At 42.6% G+C, this 19,149-nt stretch overlaps 1 protein-coding gene across 1 annotated transcript in view; it reads right to left on the minus strand.

Moving 5' to 3' along the window:
- The window catches only part of SLC22A23 (solute carrier family 22, member 23), a 124,320-nt gene that overhangs the window by 51,744 nt on the left and 53,427 nt on the right, over window positions 1–19,149 (minus strand). The window contains exon 3 of the mRNA XM_006888723.1: window positions 14,357–14,511. Coding sequence (XP_006888785.1) covers window positions 14,357–14,511 — 155 coding nt within the window. The remainder of the gene's footprint in view (window positions 1–14,356; window positions 14,512–19,149) is intronic.

Consider the following 19,149-nt stretch of genomic DNA (forward strand, 5'->3'; position numbering starts at 1 on the left):
CAAAAAGGAGATTTTGGAAAAATAACACAAGAGCAATTATCCCCTGAAGAGAACATGAAATAAGACCCTAGAGTGACCCCTCAAAGGAAATGGAAAATAAGATCTAACCACAACCAGGTCAGAGAACACCACTGTGCTTTAGGGTAAGGATTACAAAGGAAAAAAAGGGCTGAGGGCACTGCTGTACCCCAGGAGTTCAGCCTGAGGCTCACTGGGTGGTGTATTGACATTTGGTTACACCCTTTTCAACAACACAATGTATGCGCCATGAAGGAACTTGATACTCCTCAAAGTTCCAAGTTCCCAGGTAAATTCTGAAGAGAATTCCTACAAATGGATGGTGGCACCATGTGCAGGGGACCAGAGAGGGCAGTGTGAGATATGAGAAAGTGGAAAGATTAGTCCAGAGAAGGAACATGGTTTTGGCAAATTTAATTTACAGGAAATATAGATTTGGGCGATTAGGTCTCCATTTAAATTTTAGCAGGACAATTTATGTATCAAAGAGGAAATCATTAGCTCAAATTTGCTACACTTGAAAACCAATTAAAGTTTCAAAACAGACCAAGAACTCTTTACCTCAAAGATAGAACAGTTACACAATTACTCACTCTCACCTCTCACTCTCACCCACTCACTTTCACTCTTCACAGCCAACAAAGCAAAGACCAAGCATCTTATTTGCCATTCTGTCTCTTATTGCCTGAGCTTTTTTTCCTTTTCTTCAGATTCCTGTTATGAAGGGTCACATCCCAAAGTGGCCAGTTCACTGATGAAACGGACTGAACTTTGTCTGGGGAGTGCACCCTTGTGCTTAGGAGGCTGGGGAATGTACAGCATAGAAGCTGCCTCAGGGAGGACGGGCTGGTCTAAACCAAGTCATCCCCCTGAGGGCTGTAAAGACAATGGGGGCTAAGGGGTCAGAACAGGGACTGGGAGAGAGGCCAGCAGAGGGTGGTGCTGACTACTGTTTCCTCAAGTGGGGTGGAAACATCTGAGGCCTAGAGGGATATGCTCCTGGGAGTCCCTGAAAAGTTTTAAACATATTTTGTGCCAATGAAGATCTTGGTCTACACTGACTTATACATGATGTCTAGTTTGAACCTGTGATTACAGGTGCCAGCTGAATGCTGCCCAGGTGAAGGTTAACAGTAGGCTGAATAAGGCAGGAGAAAGGGGTCATTCTATGGATGGTACACAACAACTTAGGTGAGGACTATGTCAGCCCAATCTTCTTCACCAGCAGTAGTAGTAACGGGGGGGGGGGGGGCAAAAGCAAACCCATGGTTATTGGGTCAGTTCCAACTTATAGTTACCCTCCATTAGGTTTCTGAGGCTGTATATATTTACAGGAGGAAGCTGTCCATCTTTCTTTCATGAAGCGGCTGGTGGATTAGAACTGCTGACTTTTTGGGTAGCAGTCCAATACATTAGCACTACACCATCAGAACTACTTAAAAGGAAACAGGTAGGTCTGAATTCCAGCCACCAATGGGTTAAAGACACATTTAATTAATATTTAATTAATTAATATTTTGATAATGTCACAAATCCAACATTACCTTCCAGGGAAGGAGATGGGTTAGCAGAACTGTCAGTGAGGCCCATTAAAATGAGCCATGAGGGTAGCCCATGGAGCAGTGGATATGAGAGAAGAAATCCAGGCATTCCAAGCTGGCCACTTTGTCAACACCACTTTGGGCAGAAAACAGTGAAGATTCATCCCATGCACTGGAATTCAGGTCAAAATGTCAAAAGAGATTAAATGGAAGGAGTTTTCTGACCAATCAGGAGGAGTGAAGATTCTGCCTCTGGAACAGGGCAGAAACCATGCTGAAGCACACTGCTGTGCCAACTCTGCTGGTTTTCAACTGGATGTTGTTAATGACTTGCTGAAAAAATTCAGTAACTGTGTACATGTTCACTCAAATTAAAAAAAAATTAAAAAATCAACCAACCAAACACCAAAAGCAACACACTCCAAATGAATGTAAACTCCTTGTAGGACATTTATATATTTAAGTAAAATTATAATGAAAATACCTTAAGACAAAAGAGATGTTAAGAACAAGAGAGCAGTTACAAATATGGGCAACTGGACCCCACAGACTTGAGTTTTGAGTTTTACTTTCTTGGGCAAGTCACCTTCCTAAAAACCTCACATTTCCATTTGTAAAATGAGGATAACAAGAGTGTACCTATCATAGGAGTACTGGGTGGATTAACTGTCTATACTGGATTGCATCAAGTTCACTGTAAAATTCAGTGACTGTCTGCAATTATTTAAAAGCATCACTCAAGAATTAGACAAGTCTAGAAATTATAATCCTCAGCTTCCTCACCCATAAAATGGAGATGTAAGATCAGCAAGCTTCAAGAGGGAACATTTAAAAACACAGCAGACAATGAAGCAGATAGGCACTTTCCTAAAACAAAGGATAGCTTTCTTGACTATGTAGTTGTTAGGTGTCATCAAATCTGTTATCATCTACAGCAACCTGATGAACAACAGATCTAAACCTTGCTCTATCTTGTGCTTTCTCACCATCTTTGATAAGCTCAAGCTGCTGTGGCAACCACTGTGTCAACCCATCTTGCTGAAGGTCATCCTGTCTTTCTCTGACCCTCCACCTTTTCCAGCATGGTGTCTTTTCCCCAAGGACTGGCCCCTTCTGACAACATGCCCACAGTATGTTAAAGGACATCTTTGAATGTTGTTGTTGTTAAGTGCCGTCGAGCTGATCACGACTCAGCGACCCTATGGACAAAAGGCCTTAACCCTGTTTTATAACTTTTGTCGTTTCTCCATGTTCAGAGTTTCCAGAGGCATGTTGTTTAGAAGTGGATGCCACTCCTGCTTCCAAGTCTGTCTTAATCTGGGAGCTCCACCAAACACTGTTATGTGTAACCATTACTTCATTTGAGACACCAATGGCACAGTGTTGAGTATCACAGCAATCCCAAATTTTCTCAGTACAGCAAATTAACAAAGCAGTGCTGTACCACTTAGGAGAATGTTCATTAATTAATACCAGGCCCGAGAACCACGGACCCAAGGGCCCAAATGGGTTTTAAAAATACTCAGGGCAGTGCACCATGCCTTGATTGGCTCCAACAAGAGGCTCCCCGCCCACAGCTCAAAACTCAAATCCAAGCAGCTCACACACAATTGTGAGCAAAATAAAACCAAACAAACTGTCAGCAGCTGACCTTCAGCCAAAATCAAGAGTACATTTTAAAACCCAACAAATACACACATGTGCCTTCATCTTTGAATATAGGAACTAGAAATCTAGAAAACAGAAACCTATAATCTGTTTAGTATCTTCTTAGCAATTAATGGCACATGTTAGCATGAGGATCATGCAGCTGCTGGGGTCTGGTAGGAGAGTCAAGGCCCTTGGTATGCTTTGTCCAGGAGCATTTCTTCTTTGATTCATTAGCTCTTCCTCTTCCTCAAAATGGTTAAGATTTTACACTTGTAGCTCATGGAACTCTGAATGAACGGCCCTGTGACCTACCTGGCTGCTCTGCAGTCAATTGTGACTCACAGCGACCCCACGTGCCAACAAGTAGGAACTGACCAGGGGGTTTTCAGAAGTAGTAAACCATACAGGAAGAGAATGCTCATATTTCTTGCACAGAGCAGCTGATAGGTTTGAACCACCTGCTTTTGGGTTGGCACCATTAAGCCACTAGAGCTCCCTTAGTGACTCTATAGGAGAGGTAATTTATTAATCCACTCAAGAGCAAAACAAATGCATAGCAGATTCTTGCCCCCACACCTGACCACCACAGCAGTTCTCCCTTGCTATGCTCAGCTAATACCCACCCCAGTCCAAAGTTCCTCTTTTGCTAAGATTTAAAAGCTGCATGTGAGCACAGAAAATTCCTCACACTAGAAAGACCTTACTGGAAAAAAGGAAGGACTGAAAATCTCTGCAGAGTGTGTTCAGCTGAATGGTGGTGAGCATACAGACAGAGATAGTGTACACACACCAGCATTTCTCTGGACATTCTGCCTACACGTGTGAAAAGCACGGGGGAAAGCAGGGAGTAAGTGAAACAGAAGAAGACCTTAAGGAAATGAACTGACACAGTGACTGCAACAATGAATTCACACACCTCAGAAATTTTGAGGACTGGGTAGGATTTTATTCTGTTCTAGAAGAATCAACTCAGTGGCACCTGACAGTGTATTTATATGCCTGTGTGCATGAATGTGTGCAGGAGTGTAGTGCCTAAATATGTACATGTGTGTTGAAGTGAAAACCATTGCATCTTTATATACAGTTTCCTAATAATACCAGATTACACCAGAGAACAAAGCTGTAGCTCCACTTCAACAAATTTAAGTCATAGTTATTGTTTCAAGACAATATTATTGTTGTTATGTGCTATAGTGTCAGAGGCAACTCATAGCTGACCTTTCAGTGGGTTTTCAGAGGCAGTAAGTCACATGAGAGGAGACTGCTTATCTCCTCCCACAGAACAGCTGGTAGATTTGAACAGAGTGCCTTTGGGTTGGCAGCTTGACTTCTCACCACTAGACCCTCAGAGCTATTAGATGACTTCAAAGAAAAGTTATCAACTGATTTGTCTTCCAATAAATTTTTTATACTCAATTATAATGAACACCTACAACTCTTAAAAATTACTGTATTTATAAAATATCAGATATTACTCCTCTGAAGTATCTGTGAGTTAAAGCATATGTTTAAAAGAATTTATCTCATTAAAGTGGCCTTTGCCACAGTCACCTCTGACCTACTAGGCAATCACAGTCACATCCAGTGACCATTGGTCACTGACTCTGTATCACATGATACTACTGTCTCTCCCTCTTTAAAATCCCTTTTTCTTTAGCTTCCTGATTAGACTGTTCTGATTTTTCTGCAAGCTCCTTGACAAGTTCTTCTGCCTCCACCCATGCTTCCTCATGCTATTTGTCCCTGGGTATCCCTGATCTCAGCTATTCTCCATGTGCAAGCTATTATTGTTATGCTGAGGATGTACACAGTGTGCTCTTGAACTTCTGAATAGCAAAACGTATACAAGATCCTATAAATCTACCCAAAGGCCCCCAAGGTGCCACCAACACAGCATGTCTGAAAAAGAAGACATCTCAGTCAAACAAACCTGCCAGAGGAAGGCAGTGGCCAGCAGTTTCAAACCCTCCAGGATTGGGATCAGGACACTTGGGTCCAACTCCTTGAAGGAAAATTATTGACCTTGTTCTAGCTGCCGGTAACGTGATTCTCCTGCCTCTTGCCTTCATTACTGAGTCGGCCAGACTGTTGAATCTCCCTGTGTTTTTTTTTTCCACTCCTTGTTAACCATTTGTTCTTTGATGTTGAATATTTCATAACCAGGGTAGTGGTGGAAGCAACAATGATGGCTCCCCAGACATACTGCCTCACAAAATCCACATCACAACGAACACTGCTGGACTTTTAGCCCTGTTCTTTTCTGGCAAAGTACCTGAAAGAGGCCAGCATTTAGTTAATACTTAGCAGTTAACAAACTGCTATTCCCTTGGTTTCCTAATGAGTAGAAGCTCGAATATCAGCTGAACAAATGAGTGAAAGAAAGTGGTTTGTGTTTCCTCTTAGGTTACTTTGCAATTACTTGCTATGCAGAGAGCTGGACAATGACCAAGGATGATAGAAGAATAGATGCCTTTGCCTTGTGGTGCTGGAGAAGAGTCTTGAACATGGACTGCCAAGAAAACTAATCGGTCTGTCTTGGAGAGGGTGAAACCAATTTTCTCCTTAGAGGCTAGGATTTTGAAGCTGTTTCATATACTTTGGGCACATGGCCAGAAGGGGCTGATCCTTAGAGAAGGACTTTATGCTCAGAAGAGTAGAGGGATCCCAGGAGAGGAAGACCCCAGACGAGATGGATTGATAGAGTAACTAGGGCAACAGGTGTAGGTATATCAGAGTTAGTGAGACTGGCTTAGTGCAGGGCAGGCTTCAGAGAGCTATTGTACATAGATAGGTTCACTATGAGTCATAGGCATCTAGACTGCACATAACAGTAACTTAGGTTAAGCAAGAAACAAAATACAGAAGCAGAATTTCGTAGGAATGGCATGTTGATTGGAGTCTCATGGTCAACAAGGACAGAGTTCTGGACCCCACACCACCTCAGCTACCTACACTCCCCTTTCTTCCCTTAGCCAAGTTTATGACTTTTGACTAACAGTGAGTCTTGGCAATGAATTGCTTTACTTCTCACCAATTTTTATTTTTAAGAAACTTGACATTATTTACTTGGTTTTAAGGTAGCTGACTTATTTCCCTACTTTTTTATTGTCTCAGGAGTAAAATCAAAGACAAGAATACCCAGTCATCTATTGGGCTCATCCTTTCCTTCTAGTCAGTCTAACTTTCAGTTCTATGCTCACTTCTGTCTTTTCAGGCGAGAAAAGAACACTTAGAGCAGTAAGACAGGAATCTGGAAACTAACCTGTGAGTTCAACAGAACCTGTAAGTGAGGTTTTCTCAGAAGACCCAGGAGGGTGAGGTTGTTGACATGAGGACAGATCTGGAACCATAGAGAAGGGGCTAGTTAACAATTAACCCTGCCTTATTCCTTCATCTCTTTCCAGAAAACCTCTGGAGAAGCCTGGCTCCCTGCCAGAAAAGAACAGGGCTAAAAGTCCAGCAGTGTTCGTTGTGATGTGGATTTTGTGAGGCAGTATGTCTGGGGAGCCATCATTGTTGCTTCCACCACTACCCTGGTTATGAAATATTCAACATCAAAGAACAAATGGTTAACAAAGAGTGAAAAAAAAAAAACCCACAGGACTGTATCAGTGGAAGGTATGATGGGATGCAATGGTCCGCCACTGGTTTTAGGAGAGATCCTCCCTTTCATGGATATTGTTGAAAACCCACCCCTGGCTTTACAATGAGGGGAACAGAGACAAGGAAGACCTAGAAATCTACCACTGTTCCAGGGCCGGTTCACTGTGGACCTCACATAGTAGTGCTGATCTCCTGATTTCCAGATCCTTCCACATACCATTTCAGTGTGTTAGTTTTGTCTTGGATGAAATGGGCAAGCACCACTAATTCCTCACAGATTCGCATAGTCTCAGTAATGCTGTGGGGGGAAATGCTATCAATATACTCTGATTTTAAAATGCCCTGATAGCTGCAAATATTGACCTATCTTCACCAAATTAGAAATGTTACAAATTAGTAATGTACACATAGACATGTGTACCTTAGAATGCTTCCATTCCATACCCTGTTACCTGCTCTGCCTCCTGAGGGTAGTATACACAGAGGAAGACCAGGTGTGTGTGGGTTACAGTTACACACTCCGCCTTCATACTTCCATTTTTAACATGCAAGTAAGACAGTATCTCCTTACTCACCTTATACACTTAGAGATTTTTTGCATTTTACGTCAGAGAAAAGCTCTAAATAAACCTACACACTCATTCATTACTATAAAATCAGAACTGACTCATCTGACCCTCCAGAGGGTTTTGGAGAGGCTGTACATCGCATGAGGAGACTATTATTCTCCCTCAGAACTGTTCATGGATTTGAGCTGCCAGATGTACTATATTTGGGTCAGCAGCATAACCTCCTATGGCGTAGGCCACCAAAGCTCCATATAAACCAGAGTGCTATCAAAAACATGCAGAGGAAAAGAGAATGTGTGAATGATTTTTATTTGAAGAGTGGCATGAAGCTGAGATAAACTACTTCTCTGCCGGTTGAGTGTCCCCTCCATTGCAGGCCATGGAGCACAATGGCCTCCCAGCACCACCAAGCCCCTTCCTCAGGATTAAATCCACTCCATTTTCTATGGCTGTGTGCAGACACTGTGGTTAATCAGAGGGAAGCGAGGTACAGAACCAACCTCCCATAACTCTTTGTTCATAAACGTACTCCTTTGCTTTTTGAAAGCACAACTGTAGTTGTAGCAATGTTTCTAGAAAAGAAAGAGGAAAGGACAGGTCTCCATCTACTCTATGTTCCCTGTCACGACAGTTTGAACCTGGGCAGCGCCAAAATTCTTTTGAACTTTGGTGTACAAATAAATAAAAATTGCTTGTCAAATTTTTATGGCAAACAGTAACATATGACACAGCACAGTGGAAAATGCCCTGCTTGCGGGGCCTGCCCCACTCAAGAACGGGACTGTCACTCAGAGGGCTGGCTCTGACTGGGAGTAATGGGCCACCCGGGTATCTGAAGATCGAGAGACGGTGGGAGGGAGAGATGGACAGAATCCAACCATCAAGCACATGTTTACATGAAACCTTCCTTTAACCTAAATGCAAGGCAAATATTTGCTCCCCAAAAGAAGTCAACAGCACAAGAGTTGAAAGCATTCCTGCTTAAAAGCAGTCTTCATTTTACTCATTCCACAGCTCAATAACTCACACAGGCTCTGGGACAATCCCTTTTATTTCTTTATTTTTAATAATATTTAGCACAGCTTTGATGCCTAACAACACTGCTGGCCAAATATGTTCCAAAGAATGTTAGCTCAGATAAATATAAAATTAGAGAAATAAGTGGAATAGTGGGGAAAGGAGAAAAAAAGAAGAAAAGCATTAGATATTCTTCAGCCACTTGCCAAACCTAATGCCGCTGATTTAATTCTGACTCATGGCAACCCTTCAGAGGCTCTCTGAGCTTGTAAGTCTTTACGTGGATTCAGACTGCTGGCATCCAGTTAACAGTCCAATACTTAACCTCATACATCACCAGGACATCCCATCATGTGCTGCAGAGAGTCTAAGGCGTTAAGGGACACATGAGGAAGAGAACTGCCCCATGCCTACAGCAAAGTCACATGAGACAGACCTGTAAAGTCTGCACTGTGTCAGTAACTCAATCACCTGTGAAATTCTGTTCACGCCTTGATGACCTGTATTATTTGTTCAATTATTGAGGCCACCTAGGTTTATGAGGTGTAATCATGATGAGAATATGAAGTTCTAGGAGACTTTTTTTATCTAGTGATTTTTATGCTGTTAGGCAAAAAAAAGGGGGGGGGGAATTCTCATTTGACCACTCCAAAAAATTTTAACTTACTGAAAAAATAAAAATGAAATGTTTTCTCCTACAAACAAAAACCCAAACCATCATCTACATGGTGATCCTAACTCACAGTGGTCATACAGGACAAACAACTATTCCAGTCTCCAAGGCTGTAATCTCACAGAAGCAGGATGCCACATCTTTGTCCTGTAGAATTGCTGATGGGTTTGAGCAGCTAGGTGCTTTAACCACAGCCCCACCAGGGCCCCTGATTTTCTTCTCTAGGACTTACTATATCCAACACCAAATTACCTCAGAATGCTGTAGCTGTCCCATCGCTTCCTCCAGACTCCTTTTATACAGTGCTCTATTATCCTGCTAGTTGTGAAAACATGCGTGCCACAACAAATTATAGCCGTGTACACTGGAAAGCAACTCTTTAGTCTTTGCTCAGACTTTGCTTTCATAAACAAATAAGGAAATGACCTATTGCATCTTGTCTGTGTTTCCCTACTTCTTCAGCTAAGTTTTTCCTTTCTTTTTTCCCCAGGGAATGGACACACTTCAGTTGGTAGTGTAGCTCAGATGTCCTGAATGATTTCGCTATCTATCGTCCATAGTCTCAGAGCAGCAAGAACCCCTGCTTCAGTCCTGCCCTCTCAGCTCTGTCGTTCCCTCTCGCTGACCAGCACACACTCACTTCTGTGGATCCTCTGGATTCCCGAGGAACTCACCAAACCTGTTACCATGGAGTCGTATCTGACTCATGGGACCCAAGCGTGTAGAACTGTGTTCCTTAAGGTTTTCAATGGCTGACTTTTCAGAAGGAGATCACAGGCCTTTTTTATACCAAGTGCCTCTAGGTGGCCTTGATCTGACAGCCGTTGGTTAGCAGCTGCATATGTTAACTGGTCACACCACCCAGCGATCCTTGAGAAGAAGGTAATGGTCTTTATTTTCTACCCTCATTATATAACCATGTCTTCCTCCAGCATCTTGAAGGAAATAAAGTTTAGAATAAAATTTAACTGTGGCTTAGAAAAGTTCAAAATCAGAAAAACCATGAAGCAGTCTTGCAAATAAAGCTAAAATAAAAAACATTCAGAGTCAGTTGTTATTGTTATGTACCATCGAGTTGAAACCAAACCATAGCTGTCCTTCTAGCAGATTCACACAGAAAGAGACTGCCCATCTTTCTCCTGTGGAGCAGCTACTGGATTTGAACCATGTGTCTTTAGGTTGGCAACACAGTTCCTTATCACTAGGCCATCAAAGCTCCTTTGCTCAGAACTACCTCAGCCCTCACAGCAAGCCACACAATATACTAAATATACTAATGAGAGAGAAAAAAATTACTTTATCACACTGCCAAGCACCTGGGAGACTAAAAATGGAATGATGCTCAGCTCTGCTGAGAAGGTCCAGGCCTTTCCAGGAGATGCATTAAATGAGATGAAGGCCTGTGGTGGTGGGGACCATTAAAAATCAGACAAAATAATCAATGCCCTAAAGGTTTAAATTGTTAAAGAATTTTGTAAAAGAAGTAATTCAACCCTGTGACCGGATTCCCTTTAAGCAAGTTATTATCAAGGAAATGTCAAGCGTTAACTAATACTACATATTAGAAACAAAGTAAAAAAACCCAAACCAAAACAAACCCTTAAACTAAACCCTCTGCCATCAAGTCAGTTTCAACTCATAGTGACCCTGTTGAACAGAATACAGCTACAACTACCTCATAGGGCTTCAGAGGCTGCAACTTTAAGGAAGCAGACTACTCTCTCTCCCACCAAGTGGCAGACGGATTCGAACTACTGATCTTTCAGATCACAAGCCAACATGTAACCAATGCACCACCTGGGCTCCTAGCACATATACTACTTAGATGTAAAACTCTGGCACAAACATGAATTTAAAAACTCATTACTTCCATGGACTGGGAGCACCTCTGTTAGTTCTTATCACCAGCCTCTGTCTCCTTCCCAGACTGCTGTCTTTGTGGAGAGGGGACTGCCCACATCAGCCTACCACATTCAACTCCAATCCTGTCTGCAACTACGACTTTATTTATTTGCTTTTCTTCTCCCTTGCTGAACAGAACTCTGCTGCCATCTCTTACTCTCCCGCATCAACTCATAGGCTTAAATATGATCTCAGTGAGCTCCAAGTAATCCCATATAGCTTTATGTCTTATTTTAACTTGACTTCACTAGATACCTTGACAAGATAGACGGACACAGTGACTGTAACAATGAGCTTGAGTGCAGTAGAGACCTTGAACATGGTGCAGGGTAGGCCAAGGTTCAGATCTTTTCATAAAATCACAAAAAGTCATAGTTGACACCTAACACCATCACTGCCACCACCATCAACAAATACAGGGAGGTCTCTCCATAAAGAACTGCAATGCTAACCCAAAAGCCATGCTTCTCTCACAGTTTGAATGCATGAGTGGCTCAAAGACAGGCAATCTTCTCTCATGAATTTACAACCCCAGAACCCAGGGACAGGTCAGCTAGTGGGTTCAACTTGACTGCAGTGAGGGGAATTAATTGAGACATCACATACAAGGAGCTCTGGTGGCACAGCACATTAAGTGCTGCTCTACTAGCTGAAAGGTGGATCAAAGTCACCTTTGAGGGAAAGATGGGAAGTCTCATCTTGTAAAGATTTATAATCCTGGGAAACTAGATGGAGGGTTGGTATGAGTTAGAACTGACTTGATGGCGGTGCGTTTAATTTTGACACCAGATAGCTCAGACCATGTGCACCTGGCTAGCCTTAGGACTTTTCATTGCAATGGTATTTGTTGCGACATCTGTCTGACTTGGAGCCTCAGTATAAGACACTATGACCGTTTTTTATGTCTCCTTTTATTTCAGGAACCAAAAAAAAAAAAATGAAGGCAGCTTATACAATGCAAACTATGTTAAAATTGAGGAGACAAAAATGGGACAAAGGAGAAAAGAAAGTAGGAAGGTGAGGGTGAAATCAGAAAAGTAAAAATTTAAAGCTCATTCCCAGGTTCAAACAAATGATCTACTCAAGGCTAAGCTAGCATCAGTAGAAAGACAGAATAGCATCACTAGGGGTTGGAAAAGTATGACCTCTAGCTGACCCCCTGTTTTTGTAAAATCTGCTGGAACACAAAGTATCATGCATGGTACTTTCATGCTAACAGGTAGAGGTGAGGAGCTGGGACAGAGGCTGCTTGGCCCATTAAGCCTACTGTATTGACTATCTCTAATTAATCGCATTGATTGTCTCTACTTAACTGTATATACCATCTAGCCCTTTACAGAAAGTCTGCAGACTCTTGAGTTGTAGGAGACTCTGCCGATCAGATAAAACCAAAAGTAGTTTCTTAGGATAAACATACTCTTTTTTAAAATAATTCTGAAATGGAAGAGAATATAATATAAGAAAGTCAGGAGACAATCAGATTATAATGGAAAAAACAATCTGCATCATTTTGTATAGTAAATGCAGCAGTAAGTTCCACAGGGCCAACCACATGACAAAAGTTGGTCGATGCAGCTGCGTGTGGGGCTGCAGCAGTGCAGAGCAGGCCAACTCTTTCCTGGCTGGGGGATATTCAGGGTATACTTTAGTAACAACCTTTTTTGATTTGGGTACACCATCTCTATCCCCCTTCTGGCTCACTGGCAGATCAATCAAGTATTCTTCTTCACCAAGCCTTGCACTGCCTCAGAAGTCTTCTCTCTGTTCTCTGGTATTAACAGTCAATCATGAGCAGTTGGCATGTGATGGAAAACTGCTAGATTGTTTTTTGCTTTAAGGGAATTTTCCATTAATATTCTCTGGTTAAGTTTGCTAAGCACTTGGTCTGGTGATATGCAGGGTGTCCTTTCTGCTCAGTTCCCAACACGGAGCCATGCACATCTGTGCTCCTCTGGCAGGAAGCACTAGACTAGCATCCTCCCATGAGAGCTAAGAGGTCTCCAAAGACTTATGTGAAGTAGAAGACCCCAACATGTCCACACATGGGGTCCAACAGAATACCTGAAAGCGGGACCAGGGTCTCCTCATGAAAAGAAGTTTGACCTGGCTTCTCGGCACAGGCCAACTCTTTGTCTGGAGCCATTATCCAGCCCAAGACCCATATGGCTTGTCAAAGACAGAATCCCAAAACACCTATCACCAAGGCCACTCACCTTTTCTGTAAAATTATGAGTTGAGTCAAAGTCTACAAAGCAAATTAGTTTTGGGGTTTTTTTTTATGAAACACATATTTTGTTTCATAACATTAATTACAATACCCACAACATAAATATCCTTTTTCTTCTTCTTCTCTGTAATGTTCTTTTCCATTGGTATCTAGTCAGCTTGCTTGTCTGCCTCTATATCTGATGTTCATTGTATTTCATGTATAATTCTTTATGTATTCCTAAGAGTTGGTTACCACTTTATCAAGCAATTACACAGCCCTCCATCAATAAGCAACACCATGTCAGATGGATTAAAAAAAATGAAGCTGTCAATGATTTCACTTTACTTGGTTTCACAATCACCATTCTTGGGAGCAGCAGTCAAGAAATCTAAAAGACTTGTTGAGTTGGGGAACTATGCTGGTGAGGAGCACTCCAAAGCAATAAAGAACAAGTGTGTCACCTTAAAGACTAATATGAACCTGGCACAAGCCATGGTAGTTTTCAATTGCTTCATATGTATGCAAAAGCTGCATATTGAATAAGGAAGACTGACGAAGAATTAACGTCTTTGATAATTTTCATGTTGGAGAAGAGGATGTAATATCTTGTGGACCGTCAAAGGAACAAACAAGTCTGTCGTAGAGGAAGTGTCCTTAAGTGACAAAGATGGTGACGTTTCACCTCACAAACTTTGGACATGTTGTCAAGAGGGACTAGTTCTAGGGGGGGAAGGGGGAATCATGCTGGGAAAAGGGGGAATCATGCTGGGAAAAGTAGGTCACCAAAAGAGGTGAAGACCTTTAATGAGATATACTGACAATGACTGGAACAAAAGGCCGACTTTGTTGAGAGAGGACGACGCAGGACAGGACAAGGTTCCAGTATGTTGTGCACAGGGTCATGTGTCACAGCTGACTCAAGAGCACCTGACAACAGCAACCACCATGGCCTCTGATCCACATCAAGCCTCAGCTCAAGATTAGAATCAACTGTATGCATGCTCAGTGACCTTAGCTGAGAAACTCTTCACAGCAGATGAAGCCATTCAAGTTGGTACTCCAAAAGATTTCCATCTCAAACAGTAAGAATGCATAGCACTTCTCCCCAGAATGTGCAAACAAACAAAGACTTTTGCTATTTTTTTTAAGAGCAGATAAGAAGGTGGCTACTTACGTAATGCATACAAGGTGAGAATTATTCCAGCCAAGCAGAATCCTTCAAAGAACCTGAGAGTGCTGAACATTGTCACATTCACTGACAGTGCCACGGTCAGTCCAAAGATCAGGATGAAGATGATGGAAAACAGCAGCACAGGTCGCCGGCCAAGCCTGTAAGGGGACAGTGAAACAAGTAAGAATAGTCACGAAAGAGTGACAGCAGATGCCAACACCCACCAAGGGCTCAGTCTGCCCTGAATGATTGTTGTTGTTGATTCAAATTCTTTGTCTCATTTCCAACCATTTTAATAGATTTAGAGTAATAGACATAGAAGGAAATCTAACCCCTTCATATTATAGATTGTGAAGCAGAGATCAAATAGCTGCTGGGTAAAAGAATGGAGACATGAATTCAATTCATTGTTGACTCTTACACTTTTACAGAGTCAATGACAGTAAGAATCATTTTACTTTTTTTTTACTTTTCCTCCATATTTTCCACATTACTTTAAGGTATATACATGAGTCATTCAAAGCCAGATTAGCAAAATCAACAATAACTCCTCAAACCTAAACCTTGACACACACAGCACAGTGTCTTGACAAATGACTGACCTTTAGAATTGGTGCAGAAGTCAGCCCAGGTGCAGACGAAGCAGCTCTGCTTCCTCTTTGGGCTGTTAATTAGGTTCCTAGTCTATCACAGCCTATCGGAGGTAGGTATGTCACAAACAATAAAGTTGGCCCAAGATAGAGCAAGGTTTAGAGCTGTTGTATACAAGTTTGCTATGAGCCACATGCAACTTGATGGCACATAACAACAACAAGGGCTTAGATCATCACTCCACTGAGAAAGCCCCCACCAGTCAACTGGCCAATGACACAACCTTGTTCACTGAAAGTGAGGAGGACTTGCTGAAGAAGACCAAGGACCATAATCTTCAATATGGATTATATCTCAATGCCAAGAAAAATTTCTTCAACACCAGTTCAATAGAAAATATCATAATAGATGTAGAAGAGATTGAGTTGCCAATGACTCATCTTGCTTGGTATCAGTAGTCAAGAAAGCAAAACACATATTGCACTGGGAAAATATGCTGTCAGTGACCCCACCAGAGTGCTAAAGAACAATGATGTCAGCTAAAAGATTAAGGTGCACTCGATCCAAGTCATGATCTTCTCAATTGCTTGTTATGCATCTGATAGTTGGACAATGATTAAGGATAATAGAAGAATTGATGCTTTGAATCTGTGCTGTTGGATATTGTATGGACTGCCAGTGTGAGTGTGTGTGTGTGAGTGTGTGTGTGTGTGTGTGTGTGTGTGTGTGTATTACACAGGTCTGTCCTGGAGAAACTAAACCACAGTGTTCCTTGGAGATATGAGTGGTAAAATTATATTTCACATACTTTGGGTATGCTGTAAGGAGGGGTCAGACCTTGGAGAAGGATATCATACTTGGAAAGGTGGAGGGTCCTCAGCAAGATGGACTGACACAGTGACTTGAATGGGTTCAAGTCTGTCAGCGATGGTGAGGATGGCACAGGGAAGGAAAAGATTCAGATCCACTGTTCATAGGGCCGCTCTGAGTCACAGCTGAGTTGACAGCTCCCCACAACAGGGCTTGAGTAGGAAAGAGGAGGGACCAGAAAGGGCTTCTTTGTAGGGTGGTGGAAATGTTTTTAAGTTATATTGGGGTGATGATGTGTAATTCTGCAAGTAGATTAAAATTCATTTAACTGTGTGCCTCAAATGGGCAAATTTTATGTTATATTATCTCTCTTGAGAGAGATTTACTATAAAAACAAAAAAACACCCCAAAAACCCCAATAAGTCACAGTCCCACTTTGTGGAGATGGTTGTAATTTTAAGAAAATGAGAGGAGAAGGGGAATCAAAAGAATAGAATTTCACTCAGAATATCTTACTCAGCAGTAGTTGGTTTAGTTTGGGAACCCTCATTAAGAATCCTGGCGGAGCACTGGTTAAATGCACATCTGCTAACCAAAAGGTTAGTGGTTTCTACCCAATAGTCACGGCATGAGGAGGATGATCAGGCACCTTCAATAGAGATTCTGAGCCCTGGACACCGTATAAGGAAGTTCTACTCTGACCAACAGGCTCACTATGAGGCTGCACTGGCTCAAATTAGTCACTTCAAGTTTGCAAAATGAGGCCGAGGCTGGGAGTTCAATACCAACAGAAGTCAATTAGCTTGTCTAAGAAGATTTTAACCCTTGCTTCATTTGGCCACTGCTGGACTCACTGAGGCCATTTCAGAAAAGGTTACAGAGAAGATTTTGTCCAAACAAAGTGGCAAATCAAATTAAGATATGACTTCCTAAACTGAAGAGAAAGATTAGCTGTCCCAGTGGACAGAAAGCGATGTTACCAAGCCAAAGGCAGGTGACTATTAATCTGTGGCCCTCAGGCCTTTTGTGTTTTTGTTCAGACATTCCTCTAGGTTGTATAGTCCTGGTGTACAAGGTGCTGTAGAGCGGTAATTTGCAGTTGCTGTGAGGCTGAACACTGTGAGACTGATGTGTCAAATGTGTTAATGGTTGGTTACCCAATGCGGACAGAGTGGGGTGAAGCAAGCTTGGAAGGAGGAGTGGCATCCACTCCCATAATAGCTTGCCTCCAGAAACCCTATGAACCTGGAAAAAAGACACCCAAGTGTTGAGGACTCTCCTTCATAGGGTCGCTATGAGTCACCTGCAACTCGATGGCACTTAACAACAACAACAAATTGAAGAGAATTCCAATTGGTTTCCTAAATGAAGAGAAATTAACTCAAAAATCTAATACATAAAAACTGTTGAACTGGCAAGTGTTTTATTGTTTGTTGTGTACCATCAGGTCAGAACCAACTCATAGCTGACCCTCCAGCAGGTTTGCAGAGGCAGAAATTGAACAGGAGAAGATTGCTGATCCTTCTCCTGCAGAGCGGCTGGTAGCCTCAAATGGCGTGCCTTTGGCATTGCAGTGCAGCTTCTTGCCACTAGGCCAGCAGAACTCCCTTCCCATAGACTTTTACCACAATGAAAAATAAAACCAACTTCATCTAAGAGTAGTGGAAAAGGATGCAATCTGTTACGTGTTGGACTGCTAATTAAAACGTCAGTGGTTCAAAGCCATTAGCTACTCTGTGAAAGAGAGAAATGCTCTCTCCTCAAGATTTACACTTGATGGAAGGTCTTCTTGAGTCAGAATCAACTTCATTGCAGTGGGTATGCTTTCAGTTAGTTTAATGTATCCATTTTTTCCCCTCCACAAGCCTTAGTTCTTCTATTTGTAAAAGGGACATGGCTGGGCTGCCCTTTGAAGCCAGCCACAGCACAGAGTCAAGAGCACATGCACTGGCTCTTGTCATTCTGATTCCTTCCTGGGGTCCTTTCCCCTACTCTGATACCTCTGAAAGATCTCAGATTTTTATTTACTTGTAACTTGCAGAAACACTGCATGGTTCAAAATTGGGAAGGGCGTATGCCAGGGATGTGTCCTGTCTCCATACCTTTTCAACCTGTACGCAGAACAGGTCATCCAGGAGGCTGGGCTCTATGAGGAGAAATGTGGCATCAGGATTGGTGGAAGATCTATCAGCAATCTGCATTATGCAGATGATACAATCCTGCTTGCTAAAACTGAGAAGGACCTGAAGCGCTTTCTGCAGAGGGTCAAGGACTGCAGCCTTCTGTATGGACTGAGGCTCAATGTCAAGAAGACAAAGATTCTCACCACTGGACCAATTAGCAGAATCAGAATGGATGGTGAGGAGATTGAGATTGTTCACAGCTTTAGTCTGCTTGGCTCCACGGTCGACACTCTTGGCACCAGCAGCCAGGAAATAAAAAAATGTATTGTGATGGGAAAGTCTGCTGTTAGGGACCTCTCTAAAGTACTCAAGAGCAACAGTGTATCTCTAGAGACTAAGGTGCGTCTGGTACAGGCCATGGTCTTTGCAATCCCTTGTTATGCGTCAGAGAGCTGGACAACGACCAGGGAGGACAGAAGGAGAATTGATGCTTTTGAGCTTTGGTGTTGGAGAAGAGTGCTGAGGGTGCCATGGACTGCTAAGAAAACAGATTCATTCTGGAGAGGGTTAAACCAGGCTGCTCCTTGGAGGCAAGGATTCTGAGGGTTCATCTGACATACTTTGGTCATGTTGTAAGGAGAGACCAGTCCTTGGAGAGACATCATGCTTGGGAGGGTGGAGGGCAGGTGCAGGATGGGAAGGCCCTCTGGGAGATGGATTGATTCGGTGACTGGGGCAATAGGGATGAGTGTGTTGGAGGCAATGAGATTGGCACAGGACAGGGCAGAGTTTAGATCTGTTGTACATAGGGTTGCTATGAGTTGCTAGTGACTCGACGGCACATAACAACAACTTGCAGAAGCTCTTCTAAATCTCTCCTTCCCAAAAGATTAAAATCAGTAAGTGAAAATTCCCAATTGAGGATTGTGGGGCAAATGTGTCCTTTGAAGTTGGGGTGTCTGGGTCTGGGTTCACCTCACTTAAACTGCACAATCTTGAGAAAGGTCAGGTGAGCAGCTGAAGGAATCCTTGCTGAGAGGAGGCTGTCAGGTAGGCACGTGCGAATGACTCAGCACCACCCAGTAAGCTGAGCACCAACACTTGAGCTCCAGTGTGAACCAGCTTCCCAGAGAAGCACTTCCTCAAAGATGACTGACAGTCAAACTCCTAAATCTTGACAACAGCCTACTTCATCACTTTATTTGTGGGAGACACAATAATGGCCTCCAAAGACACTCAAGTCCTAATCCCAGAAGCTGGTGAACATGTACC

Source organism: Elephantulus edwardii, unplaced genomic scaffold (assembly GCF_000299155.1).
Source record: "Elephantulus edwardii isolate Elephantulus edwardi_28Jun2011 unplaced genomic scaffold, EleEdw1.0 scaffold00071, whole genome shotgun sequence".
Taxonomy (NCBI): Eukaryota; Metazoa; Chordata; class Mammalia; order Macroscelidea; family Macroscelididae; genus Elephantulus; species Elephantulus edwardii.